Source organism: Delphinapterus leucas, chromosome 9, assembly GCF_059928025.1.
Source record: "Delphinapterus leucas isolate spDelLeu-1000000601 "Yukka" chromosome 9, BTC_Dleu_Yukka2, whole genome shotgun sequence".
Taxonomy (NCBI): Eukaryota; Metazoa; Chordata; class Mammalia; order Artiodactyla; family Monodontidae; genus Delphinapterus; species Delphinapterus leucas.
Window position 1 is genome coordinate 14440516 of NC_143137.1, and position 25092 is coordinate 14465607.

Genomic DNA, 25092 nt, shown 5'->3' on the forward strand with positions numbered 1-25092 from the left:
ATGGTAGGAGGTCAGATCATAAACTCTTGCAAAATGATGGAGCTCCCAACAATTGACCTTATTGCTGGGAATGAAAAAAATATCCCTGACCTCACCAAGAGGAGACTTATCTGTCTCAACCTCAGCTCAGGGTTGGGTGGCAGGGTAGGGAACCTTCTACAAGAATTCTTAACCACCAGCAGTAACCACTCAAATACATTTGTGGCTGAAAGTCCTCCTGTCTGTGTGTCCTTGAAATCCTTAAGCTGAGCATTTAGTTTGAAGTGGTCCTGGGTTGGTAATGTTCCTAGAAGCCTGGAAGAAGCAAACTCAAATACTCTTTTAGAGGAACGCACTTTAAAACAAGGCCTCAAAGAATGCCCAAAGCCAAAGTGCAGGGATATATAATAAAAAATCACCACACACATGCAGAAATAAGCCAGTATAAGCAAGTTAGTGGAAAACAATAAACTGTAGGATTGGACCTACAGTTTGGTTCAAGGTCTGACTCTGGTGCCTGGGACCTTGTGGGTCTGATGCTCCCAACCCACTAAGCATATGCTAGGGCCCTGACCTTGGCCTCTCCCCTTCGTATATATCACTAGCTGAGAAAGCTGCTAAACCCAAGAAAAAACAGGCTCACACCTGAAAATAATGAGATACTTGAGGAGTATAATCACAACAAAGAGACAATTAATGGAACATACCCTAATAGACAAACCAGAATGGAACAACACAGATCAAGAACTTAAAATAAGCATAATAAAGATCCTCACAAAGAGGCTAATAATAAGGAACAAGCAGTTACACAGAACCAAATGGAAATATATATGAAACATGTAATAGCTGAACAAACCCAACAGACTGGATAAAAACAATGGCTAGCTAGCTGAAAAATGAATAATAATCTAGATCAGCTCAAGGAATTTTCCTAGAAGGTACTAGAAAGAGATGGAAAATATGAAAGAACATTTAAGGGATAATAATAATGTCAATATCTGTACAATATGAATCCCAGTAAGAGAGAAAATGGATTTAGGGAAGAGATATTTAAAGAAATCATAAGTAAGAACTTTAAAAAAATGAAAGATAAAAAGGACTCCATTTCAAAGATCTCATGGAGTACCAAATGGAATAAATATGGAAAAACCAAAACTTCGACACATTACAGTGAAATTTAAGAACATTAAAGACAAAAACAAAACTCTAAAAGCTTCTGGAGAGAAGCAGCAGATAGTTCACAAAAGAATAAGAATTAGATTGACATTAGTCTTCCTAAAAGACACTGGAGACAAAGAAAACAATGAAGTTATATATTCTAAGTGATGAAGGAAAATAACTTAGAATATTATACCCAGCTAAACTGTTACTTAAATGTAAGGATGGAAAGATGATACATTCAGACATACAAGGCCTTAGAAAGTTTACAGCACAAAGGGTCTCTTTGAAACCTCTCCTGCTAAGTGAAATAAGTCAGACAGAGAAAGACATATACTGTATAATATCACTTATATGTGGAATCTAAAAAATACAACAAACTAACTACCATATGACCCAGCAATCCCACTACTGGGCATATACCCTGAGAAAGCCATAATTCAAAAAGAGTCATGTACCAAAATGTTCATTGCAGCTCTATTTACAATAGCCCGGAGATGGAAACAACCTAAGTGTCCATCATTGGATGAATGGATAAAGAAGATGTGGCACATATATAAAATGGAATATTACTCAGCCATAAAAAGAAATGAAATTGAACTATTTGTAATGAGTTGGATAGACCTAGAGTCTGTCATACAGAGTGAAGTAAGTCAGAAAGAGAAAGACAAATACCATATGCTAACACATATATATGGAATTTAAGAAAAAAAAATGTCATGAAGAACCTAGGGGTAAGACAGGAATAAAGACACAGACCTACTAGAGAATGGACTTGAGGATATGGGGAGGGGGAAGGGTGAGCTGTGACAAAGCGAGAGAGAGGCATGGACATATATACACTACCAAACGTAAGGTAGATAGCTAGTGGGAAGCAGCTGCATAGCACACGGAGATCAGCTCGGTGCTTTGTGACCACATGGAGGGGTGGGATAGGGAGGGTGGGAGGGAGGGAGACGCAAGAGGGAAGAGATATGGGAACATATGTATATGTATAACTGATTTACTTTGTTATAAAGCAGAAACTAACACACCATTGTAAAGCAATTATACTCCAATAAAGATGTAAAATAAATTAATAAAATACAACAAACTAGTGAATATAATAGAAAAGAAGATCACAGATATAGAGAACAAACTAGTGCTTAAAAATGGGGAGGGGAAATGGGGGAGAGGTAACATTAGGGGTAGGGGATTAAGAGGTACAAACTATTAGGTATAAAATAAGCTACAAGGATATATTGTACAACATGGGGAATACAGTCAATATTTTATAATAGTAATAAATGGGGTATAACCTTTAAAAATTATGAATCACTATATTGTACACTGTAACTTATATAATATTGTCCATCAACTACACTTCAATAAGAAAAATAATAAAAAATATAAAATATAAAAAAAGAAAGAAAACTCTCCTGGGAAAAGTACTTTTATATATTTAATATACTGATATAAGTAAATTATACTTAATACACTACATACTTAATAAGCATATGAAAAGATGCCCAAAACCATTAGTCATTACGGAAACGCAAATCTAAAGGATGAGATATCACTTTATACCAACCAGTATAGCTATAACCAAAAAAAAAAAAAAGGAAGATAACAAGTGCTGGTGAAGATGTAGAGAAATTTAACCTCTTATACATTTTTGGTGGAAATGTAAAACGATCTAGCTACTGTGGGAAACGGCTTGGTGGTTCCTCAAAAAATTAAACATAGAGTTACCATATGACCCAGGAATTCCACTCCTAGGTATACACCCAAAAGAACTGAAGACATATATCCTACAAAAACTTGTACACAAATGTTCATAGCAGCATTATTCATAATAATCAAAAAGTGGAAACAGCCCAAGTGTCCATACTAATGAATGGATAAATAAAAATATATTCATACAATGGAATATTATTCAGGATATAGATAGCTGGGATATTAAATTTAATATTAGGGCAAAAACACATCATAAAGAAAAATGAGCGACATTATATATTGGTGAAAAGAACAATAGATCAGAAAGATATAACTAAAAATGGAACTACCATATGACCCAGCAATCCCACTACTGGGCATATACCCTGAGAAAACCATAATTCAAAAAGAGTCATGTACCACAATGTTCACTGCAGCTCTATTTACAATAGCCAGGACCTAAGTGTCCACGGACAGATGAATGGATAAAGAAGATGTGGCACATATATACAATGGAATATTACTCAGCCATAAAAAGAAACGAAATTGAGTTATTTGTAGTGAGGTGGATGGACCTAGAGTCTGTCATACACAGTGAAGTTAAGTCAGAAAGAGAAAAACAAATACCGTATGCTAACACATATATATGGAATCTAAAAAAAAAAAAAAATAGTGGTTCTGAAGAACCTAGGGACAGGACGGGAATAAACATGCAGATGTAGAGAATGGACTTGAGGACATGGGGAGGGGGAAGGGTAAGCTGGGACGAAGTGAGAGACTGGCATGGACATATATACACTACTAAATGTAAAATAGATAGCTAGTGGGAAGCAGCCGCATAGCACAGGGAGATCAGCTCGGTGCTTTGTGACCACCTAGAGGGGTGGGATAGGGAGGGTGGGAGGGAGATGCAAGAGGGAGGGGATATGGGGATATACATATGCATATAGCTGATTCACTTTGTTATAAAGCAGAAACTAACACACCATTGTAAAGCAATTATACTCCAATAAAGATGTTAAAAAATATATATATAACCAAAACTAACATAACATTGTAAATCAACTATATTTCAATTAAAAAAAAAGAAAAGATACAACCATAATGAACTCAATAAAACTCATGGTTCCTTGAAAAGCTAATAAGAACAAACCTCTGCCAAGACTGAATAAGAAAAAGGGAGACGATGCACATAAACAAAACAGAGAATGAGAACAGGAAAACAAATACAGATACAACAGAGTTTATAAGAATAAAAAATATTATGAATACATTTCTAAGAAATTTTCTGCAAGTGGGTTGATTGTACATAGGTGTTATAGGAAAAGCACTTGACATAATTCAAATCATACTTATGATCAAGATTTCCAGAAAATTAGGAATAGAATTTACTTCATAAAAACTATAAACCAGAAATATAGAATAAATGCTATACTTAATGGAGAAAATTTAGATATTTTCCCGTTAAGATAAGAAACAAAGATGGGAACTCCCTGGCAGTCCAGTGGTTAGGACTCAATGCTTGCACTGCCGTGGGCCCAGGTTCAATCCCTGGTCGGGGAACTAAGATCTCACAAGCCGTGCAGTGTGGCCAAAAAAAAAAAAAAAGAAGGAAACAAAGATGGCATTTTCACAACTACTGTCTGACATAGTACTTATTAAAGAGTCTAATACTCTAAAATAAGACATAAAAAGTGAAAAAAACTGGGAGAGATTAAACTGCCATTATTTGTAGAGTGTATGATTAACTCAGTTGAAAAGTTAATAAAATAATCAGACAAGTTATTAGAATAAGAGAGTACAGCAAAGTTGCTGGATACAAACGCAACTTGTGAAAATCAACAGCATACCCCGATCCTAGCAAAAGTCACTAGAAAACATAATAGAGATTAACATACCATGCTTAAAATCTACAACTATAAAGTACCTAGAAATCCATACACAAACAATACCTTTACAGAGGAAATTTAAAAGCTTTACTAGAAGACATGAAAGAGGATTTAAATAAATGAAGAGATATACCATGAATGAGGTAGTTTAACGTTAAAGATTCCATTCTTTGTAAACTACAAATTAAATTCAATCCTAATAAATATTTCAGCTAGATTTTTTGAATGGAACTTGAAGATTTTATTCTAAAATTTATTTAGAAGAGTAACAATTCACGATTAGTTGAGTGAACATGGAGGAACAAAGAGGGAGACTCTGCCTACTAAATATTAAGGGAGACTATAAGTCTATACTGGTATGGAAATAAAAAGAACAATGGAATGGAACTGAGCTCAGAATAGACCATTGCATATATGAGTATTTGACATATGATAAAAATGGCACCAAAAATTAATGGGAGAAATACTGACTTACTAAATGGTGCTGGGAAAAAACTGGCCCACTAAATGAAGAAAAATAAAGCTGGACCCCTACATTATACAAGGTATAATGGACAACAGAAGGATTCTAAATGAAAAACCGAATATTCAAAGGAATGTAGGAGGATATCTTTGTGATCTAGGGGAAGGGAAATATTTCATAACAAACCCCTCAAAACATAAATTAGACAAAAATTGACCATTAAAAAGGGTTTTCTGGTCAATAATGGATGGCATAGGCAAAGTTAAAAAGACAGGTAATAGACTAAAATATCTGACATATCTGAAACTGTTAAGAGATTATTATCACAACAAAAAGATGAAAATGCAACAGAATGAGAAGAGATGAACAGGCAATTCGCAGACTACCTATAGCTTTTCTCATGGTAATAAGGAACTGGAGACACCCTAGGTATCCACCTCTAGGAGGACGGATATGCAGAAAGTGGTGGACGCATCATATGAAATACTATGCAACACGTAGGATGTACAGAGAGCAACATGGACCAATATAAGTGAGAAAAGAGCACAATTTATAGCACAGGACCGTTTATATAAATTAAAATTGCATACACACAAAATAACACTACAAGTTACAGAAGAAAGCATGCATAACAAGGGGCACATATTAAAAGAGTAAGGGTGGGTACCTTTGGGACAGAGGGAATGGGGACTAAGGAAGGAAGGAGAAACCTAATTTATAATAAAACGAGGGAATGAGATCTTGTATTAAGTGATGAAAACCACGTGCTATGGATTGAGGCACATGATTAGCGCACTGCTTTGCATTTGAGGTACAATAAAGCAGAAGTAAACTATATACAACACATACTAACATACAGTTTGGAAATGCAGCAGCCAATTGGCTATGAAGGGAGAGGCAGTAGTTGTCAGAGGGCTACCTGTGAAACCTGACACTTCGAATGCCAGGGCAGAGACAGATGGCTGGCTCTTGGTGACACTGAATCAGTCGATAAAGCTTCACCTAAACTAGGTTTACCTCTAGACGGCTCACTTACATGAATCGAAAGATTCCCTTAACTGTTTTGTTTAACAGACTTCATTTTTAGAGCAGTCTTCCTTTACGTTTTATGCCAGGGGTTTGACACCTGCAATGAAAGAATTTTAACTGATACTTATCCACTCCTGTACTTTTAAATATATATATATATTTCTTAAGATTTTTTTAAAACACTGGTTTCACTTCTATATTTGGGGAAATTAGGAGAGCAAGAGGAAGCACGAATTTAAGAAGAAAAAGGCAGAAAAGAGACAGAATAATAGTAGCCACCATTCATTAGCTCTTCTTATGTGCTAGGCACTATGCTAGGTGCTTTCCATATCTTGTCTCTAATTCAACAACAAACCCCACCACTGGAAATTATCCCTGCAGAAATGAGGAAACAGGCTGAAAGGAGATCCACATCTTGTCTAAAGTGCCACAGCTTCATAATGGGGACCTGAGAACCCAAGTCTGTTTAATGTCAGCCTGTTCTGCATGCCGTGTCACCCTACTAGAAAAACGATAGTGGGAAATAGTGGAAGGTCGACACAGGGACACAGAAGAGGTAACTATACACAGAGACAGAGAAAACAAGCCATGTCAAGGCACATACTGATGAGGAAGAGCAATCTTACTAGATGACACCTGCATCAGAAGGGCTGTCACTGTCCTTTGAAAAGCTCACGATCCCACCTGCAAGCTAACGCAACCCTTCGTGCACCTAGAAGCAGTTCCTTTACTTCCAATTTTCAAAACTGTTTTAGAAAATATTTATTTTCTCAAGTATTCCTCAAAGCTTTACATGGATATGAAGCGATGCCACAGGTTCCAGACACCAACTTTCAGATCTGGAATGTTAGTCACTATCATCCATCACAAAACGAACTTTTGACTGTTGGTTTGACATGCAAATACCTACAGGATATCACAGTGTAACCTGTGATAGTTACCTAACTGCCCATTAATGGATACAATAAATTATGGTACTATAACTATGGAATACTATGAGCTGTCAAAAAGTACAAGACAGACCTCTATGTACTGTGTGGAATAATCTCCAAGATAATAGAGAAAAAAATGCTAGGTATGGGAGAGCAGATATGTACACTAAATTTATGGTCAAAGGTCAGATGCATATTTATACTTTTAACTGGAGAAATTGGTAGCAGTGGTTGGTCTGAGGGAGGAAAATGGAGCCACGGGTAGGAAAGATGCTTTGTGTTCACTGCATAATCATGTATTTGGTACTTTTTTTCTTGTTAACTAAGTGCAAGAATAATCTTCCAGAAAAATCTTTACTTTAAATCAAGCAGTTCGGGTGTCTTCCTTCTAAGCCAGATCCAATTCTGGGATCTAGCAGGGTCTGACTGGAAGAAATAAATTATTTTCTTTTCCCTCTCCCAGTGATGAGACAGCAAGAGGCTCCTTCCCATTTCTTTCCCCTTTTCCTCAACTAAGTCCACCTACTGTTTCTTAAAAAAAACCCCAAACCAAAAAACTTGCTCACGTTATCCATGTTCATTGAAAATACATTTAAGTAAAATGATAAAGATAAAAGCATTCATTTCACCAATCTTTGTATTTTGGCGTGTATGTCCCTCCATATATTTTTTTCTGTGCCTATCTATGTGCATTAACACTTATAACTGCTCTTTTATTTAATACATGGACATCTTAATCATTTCTTCTGTTAAAACAATTTTGTTTAGTAGTAGTATTTTTATTTACTTAACCAATCCCCTCTAGCACGTTAGATTGGTTCAAACTTTTACTGTTATGAGCAACACAGATGAACACACTCGTACAGAAACCTTTGTACAAGGCCATTTTCCCCTTAGAATAAATTTGCAGAAGCAAAGTAGCTCCATCACCAATTTGTTAACTTCCGCCTTCGAGCTCCATCTACAGTTGTCGATTTTCGTAACTAGCCACACTCTTTTCTGTGCCAAAGCTAAGGTCTGAGACGGTTTCTTGACTACACAGACAAGTGTAAAACGTACTTCCTGCTTTGGAGTTTTCTATACTCCTTTGAACCAGCCCCCCTTCTGGACACCCGTCCTTCATTCAAGTCTAGAGAACTGGTTGCATTTCTCTACCTGCTTACTTCTCGGCTCTCTAAACTGACTTGGTTATTCTGAAATCCTTAACTCCTTGGGCCATGTTTTTTCTTCTTAAAAACTTAAAAAATATATATACTATATAATAAATAATAAAACAGAATTAGTATGAATGATAATAAAAGCTAACATTTAACCTAGTACTTACTATGTGTCATTGGGCTAAGTGCTTCACATGCCTTATATAATTTAATGTTAATTGAAGTTACATGAAGAAAAGTATTTCATGGTCAAATAAGCTTCAGGAAATTATGGGTTTAAAAAATCTGGTTTAACAATGGCACCTTTAATATGTTAACACACATTTACAAGATGGTGACAACATAGTTAAGTGTAGTCTTATTATTTAACTACAGATTTCTTGTTACTCTCAAGAACACACTTGCAAAACTGTCCTTAAATGTTACTAGTTTTTCATAAAAGCACTTGCAGCCTACCCTCCTCCCTGCATGAGGACCATGCCTTTTAAATTCTTCATCCTGATGACAATACACTGAAAATACACTTAAGTACCACCACTCTTGTATTTGGGGGCTTACGTTATTTTCTGTATCTTCTATGCACATATACACTTATAAATGACAAAACCGTTCAATTTCTCTGACAAGTTGCTTTCTATCTTTTCATCCTTTTCCCACACTCTACCTGGATTTCTAAGGTTGAATTTTAAATTTTTTCTCTTAACAATATTTTTCCTAAAGAAGTCCTCCACAAGACTAAAAGATGCTCACCTATGCAACTAATTCCTGTATCTACAACTGCAAGCCTTGATCCTGGAGGCACACTCACACACACACACACACCCTATAACCTGAAGGAAGAACCTGGTAAGCCTGCATTCCAGACTCCCACAGTCTGGCTTCTCCTACTCACCCCCGTGTCTACCTCATACCAGCCTGGCCTCCTTCCTGTTTGTTCCTGACTCCACTCAGGATGCTCCCTTTTCCTCCTTCCCAGCCAAATCCCACTTATTCTTGGAGGCCCAGTTCAAATGCCATCAACTTGACAATTCTCCCCAGATCTTTCCAATCCAATCTCTCCCCTGCTCTGAACTCAAATGTCAGATGGCCATGGACCACACCTTTGTGATAAATTTTGAACTGTTGTCTTTTTACTTCTCATGTGATTGCAAACTGTAAATATATGGAGGGTGGGGACTATGCCCTTACTTCTGTATCCCACAGCACCGAGCACAGTGTGAAACCGGCAAGAGATACTCAACCACCACTGAAAGAATGAGATATTAAAATCCAAGTTAGTCCAATGATACAACAGACACAAGAATAATATGTACATTCCTCTTTATTTAATACAACAAACACATAACACGTACAAAAAGAAAAAACACTCATGTAAAAGGCCCTGTCACAAAGGATAGACAGGAAAACATCTACACTGAATCAAATAAGGCTCCTGCTTTAAAACAGGGGTTTGCTTAGCTACACCTGGAATATGAGCAAGGCTGTTACGAAAAAAAAAAAAAGAAATCCCTGCACTGAAAGAGTATATCAATGGGGTCAATTTACTAAATTCACAGATCCACATTTAGGAATGTTCAAGTCCTCTCACATGTCCAAAATTCATCAGGATTTTATGAAATGTGATTTTTTTTTGGTTACAAAAATTTACCTGTCTTTCTTTCTTCTTAGAAAATAGTAACAAGAGCTCTTTAAAAACTACAGACCAGCAAACCACCCAAAGTTCGGAAAGATTTACCACTGAAGTTCAAAAAGTGTGTAGAACTGAGAATTCAAAGGCAAGATGGCAGTGGGAAGAAGAATTTAACTTAGTCATTTCCTGGTCAATCACTAGGAAATGCAATGGAAACAGCTAGGCTCAGTGCAGGGTTCAGTAGCAGCAGTTTGTCCATATTCCTGCTCTCATTAGAGCCGGAAATTAAACAAGCACCAGTTCATCTCAAAAGAGCCTTATACAAACACACACACATACATACCCACACCCATCCACATGTCGTCACCACCCCATTGTATTTAAATTTATTATTATTTTTTTTACTAAAATAATACAAAAAAGGGAGACAGGTATATTTACAAAAATCCATGGCTGGTACAGTACATAATTTTTAAGACACACTAAATGCTACAATCTTTCAGGTCCTGAGATTATTACAAATATCAACTCAAAGCTGTGTTCAGGTCCAGTTTTAAAGGAGGAAAAAAAATCCCAAAATATTAAGTCACACACTTTTAAAATACAGTATATCCCTTCAAGTTAGCAAAAACACACCTCCCTATAAACAAATGCAGTACAGTAACCAGGGCCTTTCACCCGGAGGAGCAACAATTATGTAGGCTCCTTCCTTCAAGACTCGTTGTAAAACATGTTGGCATCTATATCAAGTGTGGAGGCGGCTAAAGTAAGAACATGATGTGTAACTGGAGGGAAGCTCCTCTACAGAGTGAACATTCACTGTATAAATAAGTCCTGTTTTTCCTTCTGTTACCAAACAAAAGTCTTTCCTTTATGAAAATTCATACCGCAAGGGTTGGAAATATGTGCTTAACCCAGACTAAAAATCAGAATCCTTATTTCCAATCATTTATAGTAAATAGGCCTGCAGTCCCACAATAAGTTTTACAACTGCAAATAAATTTTCCTGCTTGTAATAAAAGAGAAAACACTCATCACTTGGTTACCGTGGTAGATAACTTTGATTAACACATTATTTGGGGCACAAAATTTTCACCAGCCAGAGATTTCCTTTCCTTTTCTTTTAAGCTTTACAGTGTTTAGCAAGCAACAAACAAGGACAAGCTCCAGATTTACATACTCTTCTTAAGAACAATTAGATATTTTTGATACATTCTATAATATAGTTTTTCAATGACAGCCAACAAAAGAACAGTACAAAGCTTGAATCCTTTCTCTGGAGGCTGGCCAGGAAATTACGTATAGGTTGGAAACCTACCTCTACTGGTGAAAGGGCCCCTTGCTTATCTGAAGGTCTCAGAAGGTATATGTAATTAATTATGTAACATAGCCAGGATTTTAAAAGTTGGCCAAACTTGGTCAACTTTCTGACTACCTATATAAAACAGTAATACATTTATCAACTGAGAATAACTTCTCTTTTAATGCCTCTGGACAAAATTGGGGTAATTCTTGGTAATTTCACAGGTACAGGAAAGAAAACCCAATATGCGGGCACAGGGCACACTACCCCTGCAAACAGAATAGAGAAGCAAAAAAAGGAGGGAAGTTTGTGGCCGCAAGGACAGAAAATATAATATAGCTGAGATGTGACAAATAAAGGGCAGGTTGTCACATAGAGAAACATGCCACTTGGCTGGTCTTGGTTACTGCTGACTCCTAAATGTGCTTAGAGGGTAGATGGAGCTGTTAACTTCAAAAACAGAAGTATCTCCAAGTTATCTTAGGTAATAATCATCTTGTTTGTATTTCAATTAGGTTTCCATTAGTGCTTTATTACAAAATATTTTAAAACTAGATTAAAATAGAATTATATTATTATTGGCAAATGGGAGTAAATAATGTATAGAGAGTTTTCTGAGGAACATAAAATTGGTACTAAGGATTCATATGGCCTCTCTGACTCAGACCTTTGCGAAGTAGGTTTATTCCAGGGGAAGTAATGAAAATAAGCAAGGCAGAGTATTATGTGAAATAAGAGGCCTAAAAAAGGTCTGTGTCTCTTCTGAATAATCTTGAAAAGTATTGAGGAAGCCATGCAATGTAGCTGCTACTACATTATATAGTAGAGAAATCTATTTTTAACACAAAGAAGAGAAAAATAATTCAGGTCACCAGTGATGACTCTAAGTTCTGGACATATAGACCCCTTTGATTTTACTACTGAGATTTTTAAAAGTATTCTTGACCTGTTTGGGTAACAGTTCGGAAAAGTGTCCAAAATTTAAGTACTAACCCGATGTAAAATGTACATGTGTAAGAAAGGCTGGAAAAAAGAAGTATTACAGTATGAGGAAATTAAACAAAGATCACAAATAGTTACTTTCAAGCAAACGGTACTTTGGGAGTATCTGAGAAAAATGTAATTTAATACTAAGTTATTCAAAAGCAGTCTGATTAAAATCCTACCAGTCCCTGTCTGAGTCTGTGCTGGGATGTAAACCGTCTCCTAGAAATGCCTATAGTCTTTACTTTTGAATTCAGTGGGAACACAGCATAGATGGCCAACGTGAGTGAGAAAAGGAGGTGAAAGACAGTTTAACCTTTCCTCCCCTGACTCTTAGCAACTTACATTCTAGTGTAGCAATTGGTTGATGGAATGGTTAACTGAAGAGCTCAGACTAGAGGAAAGAAGAATGAAGACTAAAGAAAATGAAGAAAGAATTTGACATTAATATTCAAAGCTTTTTAATTATAGTCTGACCATCTGTTTAGCTCCACAAACCTGAACACTGTGCCACAGAATCTAAAACTTTCTCAGAATTGAACACTGGGATGGTTTTATCTTAACAACCCAAAGACATTCCATGATTCTAACTACAGTTTGCACCAGTATCTGAACTTAGTTTTTGAATATAAAGTTCACATTTTAGGATAGATGAACACACAAAATATCTCTATTTTTATGTTTCCATTAATTTTCCCTAGAGGAACAAACACACATTCAACAAAACCCTTATGCCTTATTTCTTTGGGTAGAAGTCTTAATTAACATCTGTCATTTAAAGAATGGAAAAAAGAAAACGTGTGGAAAATTTGTGTGTTTATCTGCATAGTTGATATTTAGAGGCTACTAACTAAGGCTTTATCTGGAAAAAGCAACAAAAAAACCAAAAAGTGACTTTTAAGGAAAAACATCCTATCACTAGAGATTAAATGGGCCTCAGCTAGTTCTGGGAATTAACCCAGAGGCTTTGTCTGCTTGGGCCTGGCGCTTTCTGCTGACTCACTTACACTGGATAATTTGTTCCTCATCCCCCTACATTCTCTTTCCTGACCCTGAATATGTGCTACAATTTAAATCTACACACACCCCCTAACAAATGTTGCTAAGCAATTAGCTCAGAGAGGCGGCATCCATTTTTTCCTGTTGTTGTTGTTTCCAATGATAAAAGGAAAATTCTATGTATTACTGCTTAATATACCCAGTGGAGGGTAGGATAAGATGACCTTCCTTTCCTCTTTGGAGTTGAGCAAAACATGTTTCCTTCTACCCCCATCATCCCCACCCATAGGAAAAGAATCCTGCCTCCCCCCTCTCCCATTTTCCTACCACCTGAGCAGTTGATGGCTCCAACTCTTTCACGGTTGAAGAAGCATAAATTACAAAGGTAGACTGGCTAAAAGTACACCCAGCTGACTGTATGTAGTGCTTGCCCCTTCAGTGCAAAGCTGGATAAACCTATAGTTACAGCAAGAGTACACAATCTCGATTTACAAGAAGGAGGAGACTCCCATTCATTCTTAGAAAGTTAAAAGTTTAGCTATCCATCACTAAACAAGTAATATAAGGAAATCAGACTGAGAATATGGCAAAGTGAGGCAGATAAAATGTTTGGGATCATTAATCAACTCCAATAACCAATCGTCCAAGCTTTAGCTAGCTTCAGCTCCACAACCTTGGCAAAGATCACACGTGTAATAATACCATAAATGGCTAAAAAAAATCTACTTATAATTAAGAAACTTAGTGTTATTTACCCCCTCCCCACTTATTAACCTGAAACTAAGCATTTTATCCAACCACAAATATAATATGTTTAAATAACAAATATGTATCTAAATTAGAATTCCAGTGATTTTTTTTTTAAACTTAAAAATCATATGGTACTTTTTTATACCCATCATAGGGAAACATTTTTTAGCCTCTGCAGGAAAATGATAATACTTTTTTAATTATATAGGACATTTTAGAAAAACTCAAAATATTTTTGAAAAAGTCTCTGATATCCCTGGGAGGTAGGTGAATATTATTATACCCAATTTTCTAATGGGTAATCTGAGGCACAAAGGTTAAATGATATTCCCCCTAAACACAGTAATTCAAGAGTAACATGACTGAACTGAGGCCACCTGATAACAGTCTTGCTATCAGGTAACACCACCAGGAGCCCCTGCTTTCTCCTTTTTGGCCACCAGTCTCCTCAGTTAAAATGTAGTTAAAAGGGGGCATTTATTAGATATATCTGTACTGGGCTTTGAGGATTGGTTCAATTTAGTCTCCCTTAACACGTCACATCTGTTTTCAACAAGAAACTGATGAATATTAGCTATCGAATATTATGTTATTTTGCTCAAGGGAGAAACATAAATGACCGTTAAATCGTATTAAGCCAAATGTAATTATTTGGCAAATAAGAAAACTGAAGCTCTCTCAAGAATGCTATGGGTTATATGAGTGTTTTTCCTCAGAATCTGAAGTCTTTCTACTTCTATTTATTAACCTTTTGACAGATATGCAGCTATATGAATTCTTCAAAAATTATTTCCCAGAAGAATACATGATGCATTTTTAATATTGACAAAGTTGCTAACTTCCTTCAAAACTCAGAAACAATACCATGGTTCTAACTCTAGCTCTCCCATGTCTTTAGTCTTGCCTGCCGTTGTGTACCTTATCAACTTGACCCAGAAAGACTCTAAGATTCTTGTTATTCCAATGCTTTCTCTAGTCTTATGCACGCCAAGTTTGAAGGGCAGAGTAGTGGATTACATCCAGGAACAGTCAGTGAGTCCGCTAAATTTATTTTACTTGTAACAACTGACTTATTTTATTTAGATCTATATCTATATATCTATATCTATATATATATCTATATCTATATATATAGTTATAGTTGTTGTTGCTGTTGACGTCTACAAACAGATATTCAAAGGGGGAAAATAGTATCTTGTAAAAAGACAATTTCCCAATCTATCCATTTGAATTGACTAAAAGCAATGGAATAAACAAGGCAGTTTTGCAAGCATTAATAGGGGAGTGCTTAGAAAGGATGCAATGGTACAGCAGCTACTAGTTTTGTATATATATTACATATGTATACATATATATACAGATATATATATGTATGCATGTATGTATGTATCTTACACATATATCCATATTCATATAAGGAAAAGGAAGAATATTACAGCATGACATGATCTTGGCAAGTTTTGAGATTCTTCCTCCTGAATCCCCTGACGTATTAGCCTGTACTTTAGGATATCTGAGAACAGTTTCAAAAGAAGGGAAAAAAGAAAGAAAAAAAAGGCACTTAACAAAGACAAAGGCCTGAACTGAGTATGTTTTAGAGGAGTAATATAAGCCATTTTACCAGAGCTAAGAAACGATCTACAGAGTTAAACCTTTCCCCTTAAATTTTATAAAATAAAATTGTTTAACATGTTTGTAACCAGTCATTTACCTACTACTGCATTTTTCTTCCACATCATTATTACAAAAACAAAAGCCCCCTAAAAGCAAAAACAAAAACAAACAAAAAACCAATCATACATGCACAATAGAAAGTAAAAGTGCCCTTTTGAGAACATAAGGTCAGCAGAAACTACAGTGCTGAAGCATGGGGCAAGTTCTCAATTTTGGCCTGATTACAGATTTCTCTCACTCTTCTAATTTAAAACAAGACAAAACAAACATCAACGAACACAAAAAGCAAACAAAAATTCAAAACCTAAATGATGATAAAAAGAATACAGGGACCAGTGTGCTTTTATGGTACACCCCTAAAATAAAGTATCCTAATTCTATACATGGGTCAAATTATATGACAAAACCTCCTAAAAGTAAAGAACTGTAAATTAGATTAAAGTTGACCATTACAGGCAAAGTTCATTTTACAAATGTAGCAGCAAATCTGATAGATAACTGGAGTGCTAAGAGATGATCCCAAGGGACACAGCGTTCTCATAATCAATGGCAGTTTGAATAACAGTAGAATTCCATTTCAGAAAATGTCTTGAACCAAGTAGAGGTGGAAAGGGGTGTGGTAGAGGGCAACGAGAGGAGAAAGATTAGAGGTGTCTGCCCTTTCCAAACCTGGGTAGTAAACAATTTAGATCTGCTTTGGGAAAAAAAAAATCCTGGGTTAAAAATCTTTTCAGATAAGTTGTTTTCAAACAGGTGTCAAACCCACAGCATTCAAACATGTGTGTGCCCGGTTCTTCCTCCTACCTGGGTGATATGATAAACCCTATTCAGCTTCTCTGATATTAAAAAATGTAATTTGGGCTAACAGCATCCATCAAAGGGGTGGTAGGCATAAAAGAATGTACTAACACAATCCTCTGATTCCCTCAATATCAAGATTTTGTGACTTCAGATTAACCTCACTTCTTTCCCCAAAACTTAATTTCTTCAGGCTGCTTTAAAATCATGATTTCTTTTACCCACTGATCTCAGAAGCATATGAGAAAGAATTATAGTCGACTTATAACTAAATTATTGCTTACATCTATTGTGGAGGCTCTGAATGAGCTTGACACTTTGCTCTCAGTCTCCAACGGAGGCTCAGCACTGCTATCTCTGGAGACAACTCTGCTGACCATTCATTATTGCTCGTGAATACTGAGGATTAACTTGTATGTACAGTAACAGCTTATACATCAGTGAAGGCAATTTAAAATACAAGACAGTTGAAAACAGCTTACTTTTCCTGAATCAAGAAATCCCGCTGAAATGGGACATAATTGTGTGCTGATTACTTTTACATTGGGGTGTTGCTAATGCTCTTCAGAAATACACATTGCTCTATATCCTTTCCAAATTACTCATCATTTTAAAAAATAACATAATTTGACTTTCAAGTGCAAAAATAGAATATGAGTCACAAGCCTCTGTGCTAAAAAATAACCGATTTGTATGTATGATTTTAGTAAGACAAACTGTAAAAATAGGTGACTGTACAGTATGGACACCATTTTCAATGTTATGGCCTAGAAAAGAAAGAGGTATTTACATGTAGTAACTCTTTGATCATACTTTTTAAGAAATATAAGGATGTTGGTTTCACTTGTACAACAGAAAAGGGTAGTCTTGATTGGAGTGGATTAAGGTAGTGAAAATGTGGTGCAGTGACGCAGAATCAAGACCGAAGAGAAAAGAACAGAATCTCCACGTATGAGAACTCCACAGAGCCAAGGGCCTTCAGTTATTTTTACCGGTTAGTTATAAACGATACTGGGGAAGAACTGATAATCCTGTTCTTCTCTAATGAGGACAGAGTCATCAGGGATCTTCACATGGCGTGATTCAGTTCATGGATTTAAGAAATTAAAGTTGTTACTCCTCAACCGAAAGTCCCAATGAACTTATGTATAGATAAATATATGTGTACAGATATACACACGCAGATGAATACATGCACAACTGTCCTCAGGAAGAGAGATCAGTGTGCATTCTGACTTCTCTCCTGGTACGGGAAGGAAAACAAAGGCAGCTTCCCAAAGGAAAGTTCCTATAGATTAGCAAGACTTCTTTTTTCTAAATTATAAAAGCAAGAGGTATGCTACACTGGAACAACTCAAGAATTGGGTAAGTTTCCCTAGTTAAAAAACCAAACAAACTTTAATCAAACATACTCAATTCAAGTCAAACCTATCTGCACCATCCCAATATCCTTCCAAAATATCCACCAGGGTTGATACAACATTCTTATTTGCTTTACCGGTAAACTAAATTCTTAGAGGCAAGTAATTATATCAATGATTCCTTTGAAATAATCCTTTCCTCTTACTGTAACAAGTTCTTAGAACTAAAGTTTTCAGTTATTAACTTTTTTTTTTTTGCTATAACCAAGCCAATGTGACTCTGAAGTCAAAATATAGGCTTACAGATCTAAAGAGATCTGTGCTAATTTATTCACAGTCCTAAAGCTATTTGGAACTTCTGCTCATGAAAGTAAAAAAAGGGCCTGGTTAATACCCTTATCTGAGTAAACGTAACAGGATGATTTGTAATGAAAACATATGCAAGGAATCTTGCTACTACCAATCTGATGCTGGTTTTTTTAGGTTAGTCTGTTATTGTTAATGGATCAAGCTTACACTATTCTTGAGTACAGTCTGAAAACATTCAGAAGCCTAAATAGGAAGGAAAAAAGAGAGACTAGAACAATGATGAGGTGAAAAAAAACCCAAACAAAATGTATCCAAACATAACCATAAATTTCTCCCTTGGGGCTTCCCTCGTGGTGCAGTGGTTGAGAGTCCGCCTGCCGATGCAGGGGACACGGGTTCGTGCCCCGGTCCGGGAGGGTCCCACATGCCGCAGAGCGGCTGGGCCCGTGAGCCATGGCCGTTGAGCCTGCGCGTCGGGAGCCTCTGCTCCGCAACGGGAGGGGCCACAACGGTGAGGGGCTCACATACCGCAAAAAAAAAAAAAAAAAAACCTCCCTTAACGTCCTTTGTTGAATATGCTATTTGCATGAGGAAGCTGTAATAATGGAGTCTTATTATATGCAGGTTTACTCACATATCAATACTCTGAGTAAATATTAGTAAAGCTTTAAAATCCCAAATGCTCCAAATCAATTTCACTACACTGGATATAGGGAGTAAAAATACACTATGATTGTTATAAAAATAATCCCCTGTACACATAATGATCCTAATTTAATTCTTCCCTTTAAAATACCATCTTCAAAATTCAAAAAAAAATACATATATGCCATTTGAATGACCAATGAAGAAGCATTGTAATGCACACTTATACCTGTTTATATCAACAGTTAATAATCACCTGAAATACCACTAGCTAAAAGAACAGAAGACGTTGTGAACCTGAGGTGATGTTGGGGGAAATTTAAAGTTCATACTGGCAGGCCTGCAAAGGCTAAGTGGACCAAAGCCACAGCCCTATATCAAAGATCCCCATTTTTCAAGAGGAAAATGTGAACACAGTCACGTTTTAACACCAAGAATGGAAATAAGAATTAACCAGTCAATACCAGATGCACAAATCACCTGAAGAAGAGAGTTAAGTACCTGCTTCTGAATGGAAGATGTAATTGACCCTTTTACAAAAAGGGAACATCTAAGTTTTGTCTGTTAAGAGCAACGGGCTCAATTTTTTGACTTAAAAATGTAATATATATCACTGTGCTAAAATGACTTTCCTGAAGCATCTTTAGTCCACTGACTTACACAGGAGCTGCTACACACTGGAGTAGATTCAAGTTTGTTCAGGATTTTTGAGGGTGCGTGATACATACTCAGCTACCGTCTGTATCAGACACACAGGGTCATTAACTTTGTTTGTGGCAAATTTGCTGCACAGTCCACCCAGACATGATCATTACTCCTGACAAACTGGCCTAATTTCAGATATATTGTCTTTTATTATGCAATTATGTCTACAAGTGTTCAGATCCAACCCCCAGGATGGATGGAGTTTACCCAAATCCTCAATTTCCTTCTTCCTCCCCCGGGAAAAATCAAATTTGTATTTCTGTGGGTTTGACAACTGAGTCTCTTTCAAGTCAGTTAATATGGTAACTTTGTCTTTCTTTAGAAGAGACCAAAGGTCACTAACTTTGCACGAAAGCATTTCTTCCTCCTGCACCTGGCTTTACTCAAGTAATGTTTTCTTTTCTTTTTCCTCCTCACCACAGTGCTTGGGACGAGAGAATGTAAACATCGACAGAACAGCAGCCCTATGACCACATGAGTACTTTTCCATCAGGTAGATTCCATCAGCCAGCCGAGTGTGTCATCTCCTTTGCTTGCTGGAAGTCACTGAGATTTCCGTGGTAATTTAGTGTCCCCTTTACTTTGGCCTCCATCTGAGAAAAGAGATGTTTAATTGGTATGGGTCGGTATGTAATAAAAAATAAAAACAAAGCAAAAAGAACAATTAACTTTTAATTTTCACGTGGATGATGACATTGCTAAAAGGATAACCTTTAGTACCTTACATGTTATATAGCAGTATAGAGGTTGAGAACATAAAGGAGATAAAAACTCAACAAGAATGATCCTCTTATCTCAAATGACTGGTTTAATTGGTTTTCGGTGTCCTACAAATACTATTTCAACAAGTATTTATTATCTCCCTCACTGTCAATTGTGTCAAATGCTGTGAGGATTATAAAGAAACATAAAAGACATAATCCCCCTCCTTCAAGGGACCTAACACATTTTTTGATTCCTTTAGAAGACAAGGTCAATTTCATTTTCTTGCTAGTGAGATTAAATTTCCTGCCATGACACAGCATTTAATAACTCTCAATTATTTATGTAAATGATTGGACCACACTGGTAGTGAAAACTCCAGCTGAGTCTTTGTTTTAGTCCTAACCTGGCAAAAGTTGTAAAAGGTAGGAAAGTTTGCTACTGGGAACAATGGTTTCTTAGTTTTACATATGGCTATGTAACTTTTACTGGGAAAATGCTGATCACTCAAGTTAAACTGGACATGAGTAGGGCCCAGTGACCTCTAGAGACAACAGAATATACAGAAAATCTCTAATAGATCATTCATTGCCTTAGCAAGGAAAATTAAGGCCCCACCAGGCCTGAGAGAAAAAGAGGGAGGCACAAAGGGCAGAAATACACAGGTGTAAAGGAACAAATTATTGCATTCAGTAACAATCCTAAGGCTGGAGGAGACCCCAAAAGTCACAATGCTAAGTCCACTCGTGTGAAACCTAAGTTACTCGGGTGAAACAAGCAAAACAAAAAAACTGCCTCCACTGAAGAAAAGATGTATCAATGAAACAAGACAATTATTTCAAAAGCTGTATAAACAGAATATTATTAAAATGAACTTGGTGACAACATCTAAGGAACTGACTTTTCCATTTATAATGTGGTATTATACTCCTGCATTTGTAGACAGAAATGATTTGACTTGAGGCATAACTGAATTCATAAAATGGCAGAGTGGGATTTTGCTCAAAGCAGCTTTGGTTAATTACCAAAATAAAATACTCATATTAACTGGACAGTGAAATTCTTTAGACCAGGGTTTGGCAACTATGGCCTGTGGGCCAAATATGGTCTGCCACCTCTTTTTATGAATAAAGTTTTATTGGAACCCAGCCACACTCATGCTACATATTGTCTATGACTGTTTTCCTACTGCAATGGCAGCGTGGAGTAGTTGTGATAGACTATGTGGACTACATAGCCTGAATTATTTACTATTTGCAGCTTTATAGAAAACGTTTACTGACCCCAGTCTTTAGATAAGGTCAGAAAATTAACATTAATTGAGCTCTTACTATGCACCAGGTACCATGCTAGAAGCTTTAATTTTTTTTTTTTTTTTGCGGTACGCGGGCCTCTCACTGTTGTGGCCTCTCCCGTCGCGGAGCACAGGCTCCGGACGCGCAGGCTCAGCGGCCATGGCTCACGGCCCCAGCCGCTCCGCGGCATGTGGGATCTTCCCAGACCGGGGCACGAACCCGTGTCCCCTGCATCGGCCGGCGGACTCTCAACCCCTGCGCCACCAGGGAAGCCCTAAATAAATATTTTTGTTAAATTCTCATAAGAAGCCTATTAAAAACATCTTGTTGTCCTCAGTTTACAAGCAAGGGAAGTGAAGGTCAAACAAGTTAGACTTGCTCAAAGCGGCAGTCCTAGAATTCAAAAATCCCAGCCTGATTCTCAAATTTAGTGTCTCATACTTTAAAATGTTTTTACAATGAAAAATTATAAACTTTTAAATTTCAATTACTTGGAAAATACCGACAGTCTTATTTCCTTTCTCCCTCTGGAACAGTGGTGCTGGCCAGAAAACAAGATAATGTACCTACACTTGGAATACTGGGGTCATGTTGAACCACAAGAATCCCAGGTGTCTAATTCCTTGCAGGTTTCTACCGGTCTGCCCTCAAACATACAGCTCTAAGCTGGACTCATCCTACCAAGCTGTCATCAATACCCAGGGTGGAACTGCCTTAGTCACAGGGCAATTTTCCTTAAGCACTTAAACCTAATCAAGAAGCCCAGGAAGATCAGGACTGTTGACACTTGTGCCTACTTTGTGGTCCCCCATTTGCACAACTGTGGTTTTGTATTCATTCTCTCAAGGGAGAGTCTGGGGCAGCTTACCACTTAGGTGTTTTAGAGGATTAATTACAAGCTATTGCCTCAAGATTGTTCTAAAGCTCCGATTTCCACATTGTGGTCAACTGTAAACTTGTTCAACAATAATTTTAAATGCAGTGGCCAAAAAGAATAGTGAGGCCCCAGTCAACTTCCAAAGTTAAGAGAGCAGCCGAGCGGCTCACAGATCCTGAAAATGGCCTTCAGAACAGTATCAGCGTTCTATGGGGGTCAACTGCTGGTGAGGGCAAGAATCTGGAGGCCAGTGTTGTGTCCAGTGTCCACTATCCAATTTCAGATTTCAGAGCGATCTAGTTGGGCTGCAAATATATAACGTGTACAGTTTAAAATCACGTTAATTTAATCACGGCTAAGAGGCAGAGAAGTTTAATAGTTAAGAATACAGGCCATGGAGTCAGACTTCCTGGGTTTGTATCTCAGATTAAACACTTACTACCCTATCATCTTGGGCAAGTTGCTTACCTCTGATTCAGTTTCCTGATCTGTAAAATGGGGATTGTTATCTCATTCACAGGTTTGTTGTAAGGATTAAATTAGCTAATACATGTAAGTAGTCACAAGACTGTCCACTTAGTAAGCTTTCAATAAAGGTCAACTATGATTAATTACCGGACATGACTTTTGTACACTGTCCTATGAATTCTATTCTTTGTCATCATTTCCATATAACAAACACCTTCAAAAAGGCTCTCTGCACATGTAATAAAAGATCTCCTTTACCTATTTCCTTTCTGTAAGGTGTTTGTTGCCAATAAGGATTCAGTCACATGAAAATTAGTTTTTCCAATCTTTGTCATTCCCTCACATGGTTTTCAGAAAAGACTTAAAATATATATTTGTAAATTTGTATAAATAATAAAGAGAGGAAGAAACAGGTGGCTTTCTTACCATTAAATGTTTGCTGTAAATGTGTAGGCAGAGGTGAGTGGGAAAGTGTTGCTGAATGCTGAGCTCCTGGCTGTAAACCCTTTAGTAAATCTGAGAGGAAAACAGACTTGTCAGTAATCTTAAAACTAAGATTTGAGCCCTCTTAGATAAAAAATGAAAATAGTTTATCTAATGCAAGCACAGACCTTGACTTCTTAAACTAGAGCACATACATTAAAAAATATTTACATGTATAAATATAAATGTGTATGCAAATAACCCGGCAAATCTGACTCTCTCTTTTAAATTTCATTAAGATAGAAATGTGGAATAGATAGTTCACTTACAAACTATAAAAAAATTTCAGAGTCCAGTAATTTGACTTATTTTATATATATAGATGAAATAAACTACATTTCTTTTTTAAAAATTCTATAATTTTCACTAACTCCAACTGGACTACTCTCAATTAGTATAAATTTGTGAAGTTTCCTGTTCTATCAAACTAGGTAGCCAAGTAAATAAAAGAGCCGCACTTACTCTGAGTTAGGCTATGGTGGAAAGCGGCTGAGGTAGATCCCGAGGTGGCTGTCACTCCAGCTGTGTCCGTTCCAAAGCCAAGTAGCTCCAAGGGAAACTGGAAGGGCATGGTCACTGGAACAAGGCCACCCAGCATCCCAAAAGGAGTCACATTTTGATTTGTTACAGACAAAGGTGATGTCATGAGAGTCAGAGGTGAGGCATTAGCCAATAATGATGCTCCTGCTGTGGACTGCAGAAACCAGGGGTCAAAATACATAAGAAATCAAGTCTTTAACCTGAATTGATTTATTGTACTTAATATCCTCATGGACACGAGACTATGTCTTACATCTGCTCTAACAGAAACTTTCGGAGACAGAACTGAAGACTGAAGCATAAATTACATTTCAAAGAGTGACCAGTACTGACTTTGGAAATACTTCTACTCAGCTCTTCATCACCAGTTTAGATTTCTTAACTGTTACTGCAATGCCTATATTAACACCCATTCACTTTCTTAATCAACTCATTTCTGACCTTAGATTTCCATGTTTGCTCTTAGCCCCTAGATCTGACACTGGTACTTTATTCCATAAAATTTCAATTTGGTCTCTGAAAATGCTCTGTAATTTTACTGTTTGCCTTACAGTCTTTTCCGACACAATACCTGCAGCTGTTGTTCTAGACTATTACTCTCTCAGATCCCCCAACTTGATACCCTGTACTTTCATCATAGCAGCCATCCTGTGTCCTCATCATTAGCCTTACCTGCCTCCTCGTCAGAAGCTGAACACCTGACCTATGCCACGAATCCCACCCATGCAGAACTTTCTGTGACAAATATCAAGCACTGCACCTTTTCCGTATTTCCTCTGCCTTCGCATATATAGAGTCCTCTTACACTGTTTTACAACCACGCTGTTATTCCTGGCTCTTCCCCAACCCCTAGCAAAAACCTGACTTATGGATCTTCCTTTTATTATCAAACTTGCTGAATGACAGCCTCCTTTTTCCACATTATCTAGCCTCTCGTAAACCCCTGAAAGAGGTTTCCAATTCCACTACTTTTTTGAACTTAGACTCCTAAGGCAAAAGGTAAATTAGAGAGTGTTTTGACACTCCCGGACCTGGGCTGTGACGCCATGTTTGTGTTTAGAAATACGCTAGCACTCATGAGCTCTCATGGACAAATTACTTAAATATACTCTAGTAAGCTAATTTAATTCTTTGAACACTTTTCTATAAAGCAATTAAATAATTTTTTTCCCATTTTGACTTTTTTTATGTGTACTTATCAACAAAGATTATAATCAAAATTTCGCAGTATCAGACATTATCTACTATAGTTTCTGCAATTTTGTAG

The 25092-nt window shown here is 36.9% G+C and overlaps 1 protein-coding gene across 8 annotated transcripts in view; it reads right to left on the reverse strand.

Moving 5' to 3' along the window:
* Positions 1-9605: 9605 nt before the first annotated feature.
* Positions 9606-25092, reverse strand: part of UBN2 (ubinuclein 2) — a 76785-nt gene continuing 61298 nt past the window's right edge. For 4 of the 8 annotated variants that reach the window (XM_022580074.3, XM_022580064.3, XM_022580057.2 and 1 more), the window contains 3 exons: positions 23748-23979; positions 23229-23318; positions 9606-20053 (listed from right to left, as the gene is read on the reverse strand). In XM_022580074.3, coding sequence (XP_022435782.1) covers positions 20004-20053; positions 23229-23318; positions 23748-23979 — 372 coding nt within the window. In that variant the 3' untranslated portion in view covers positions 9606-20003. The remainder of the gene's footprint in view (positions 20054-23228; positions 23319-23747; positions 23980-25092) is intronic. The other 4 variants (XR_016394275.1, XR_016394274.1, XM_089917337.1 and 1 more) reach the window with 4 other exon arrangements.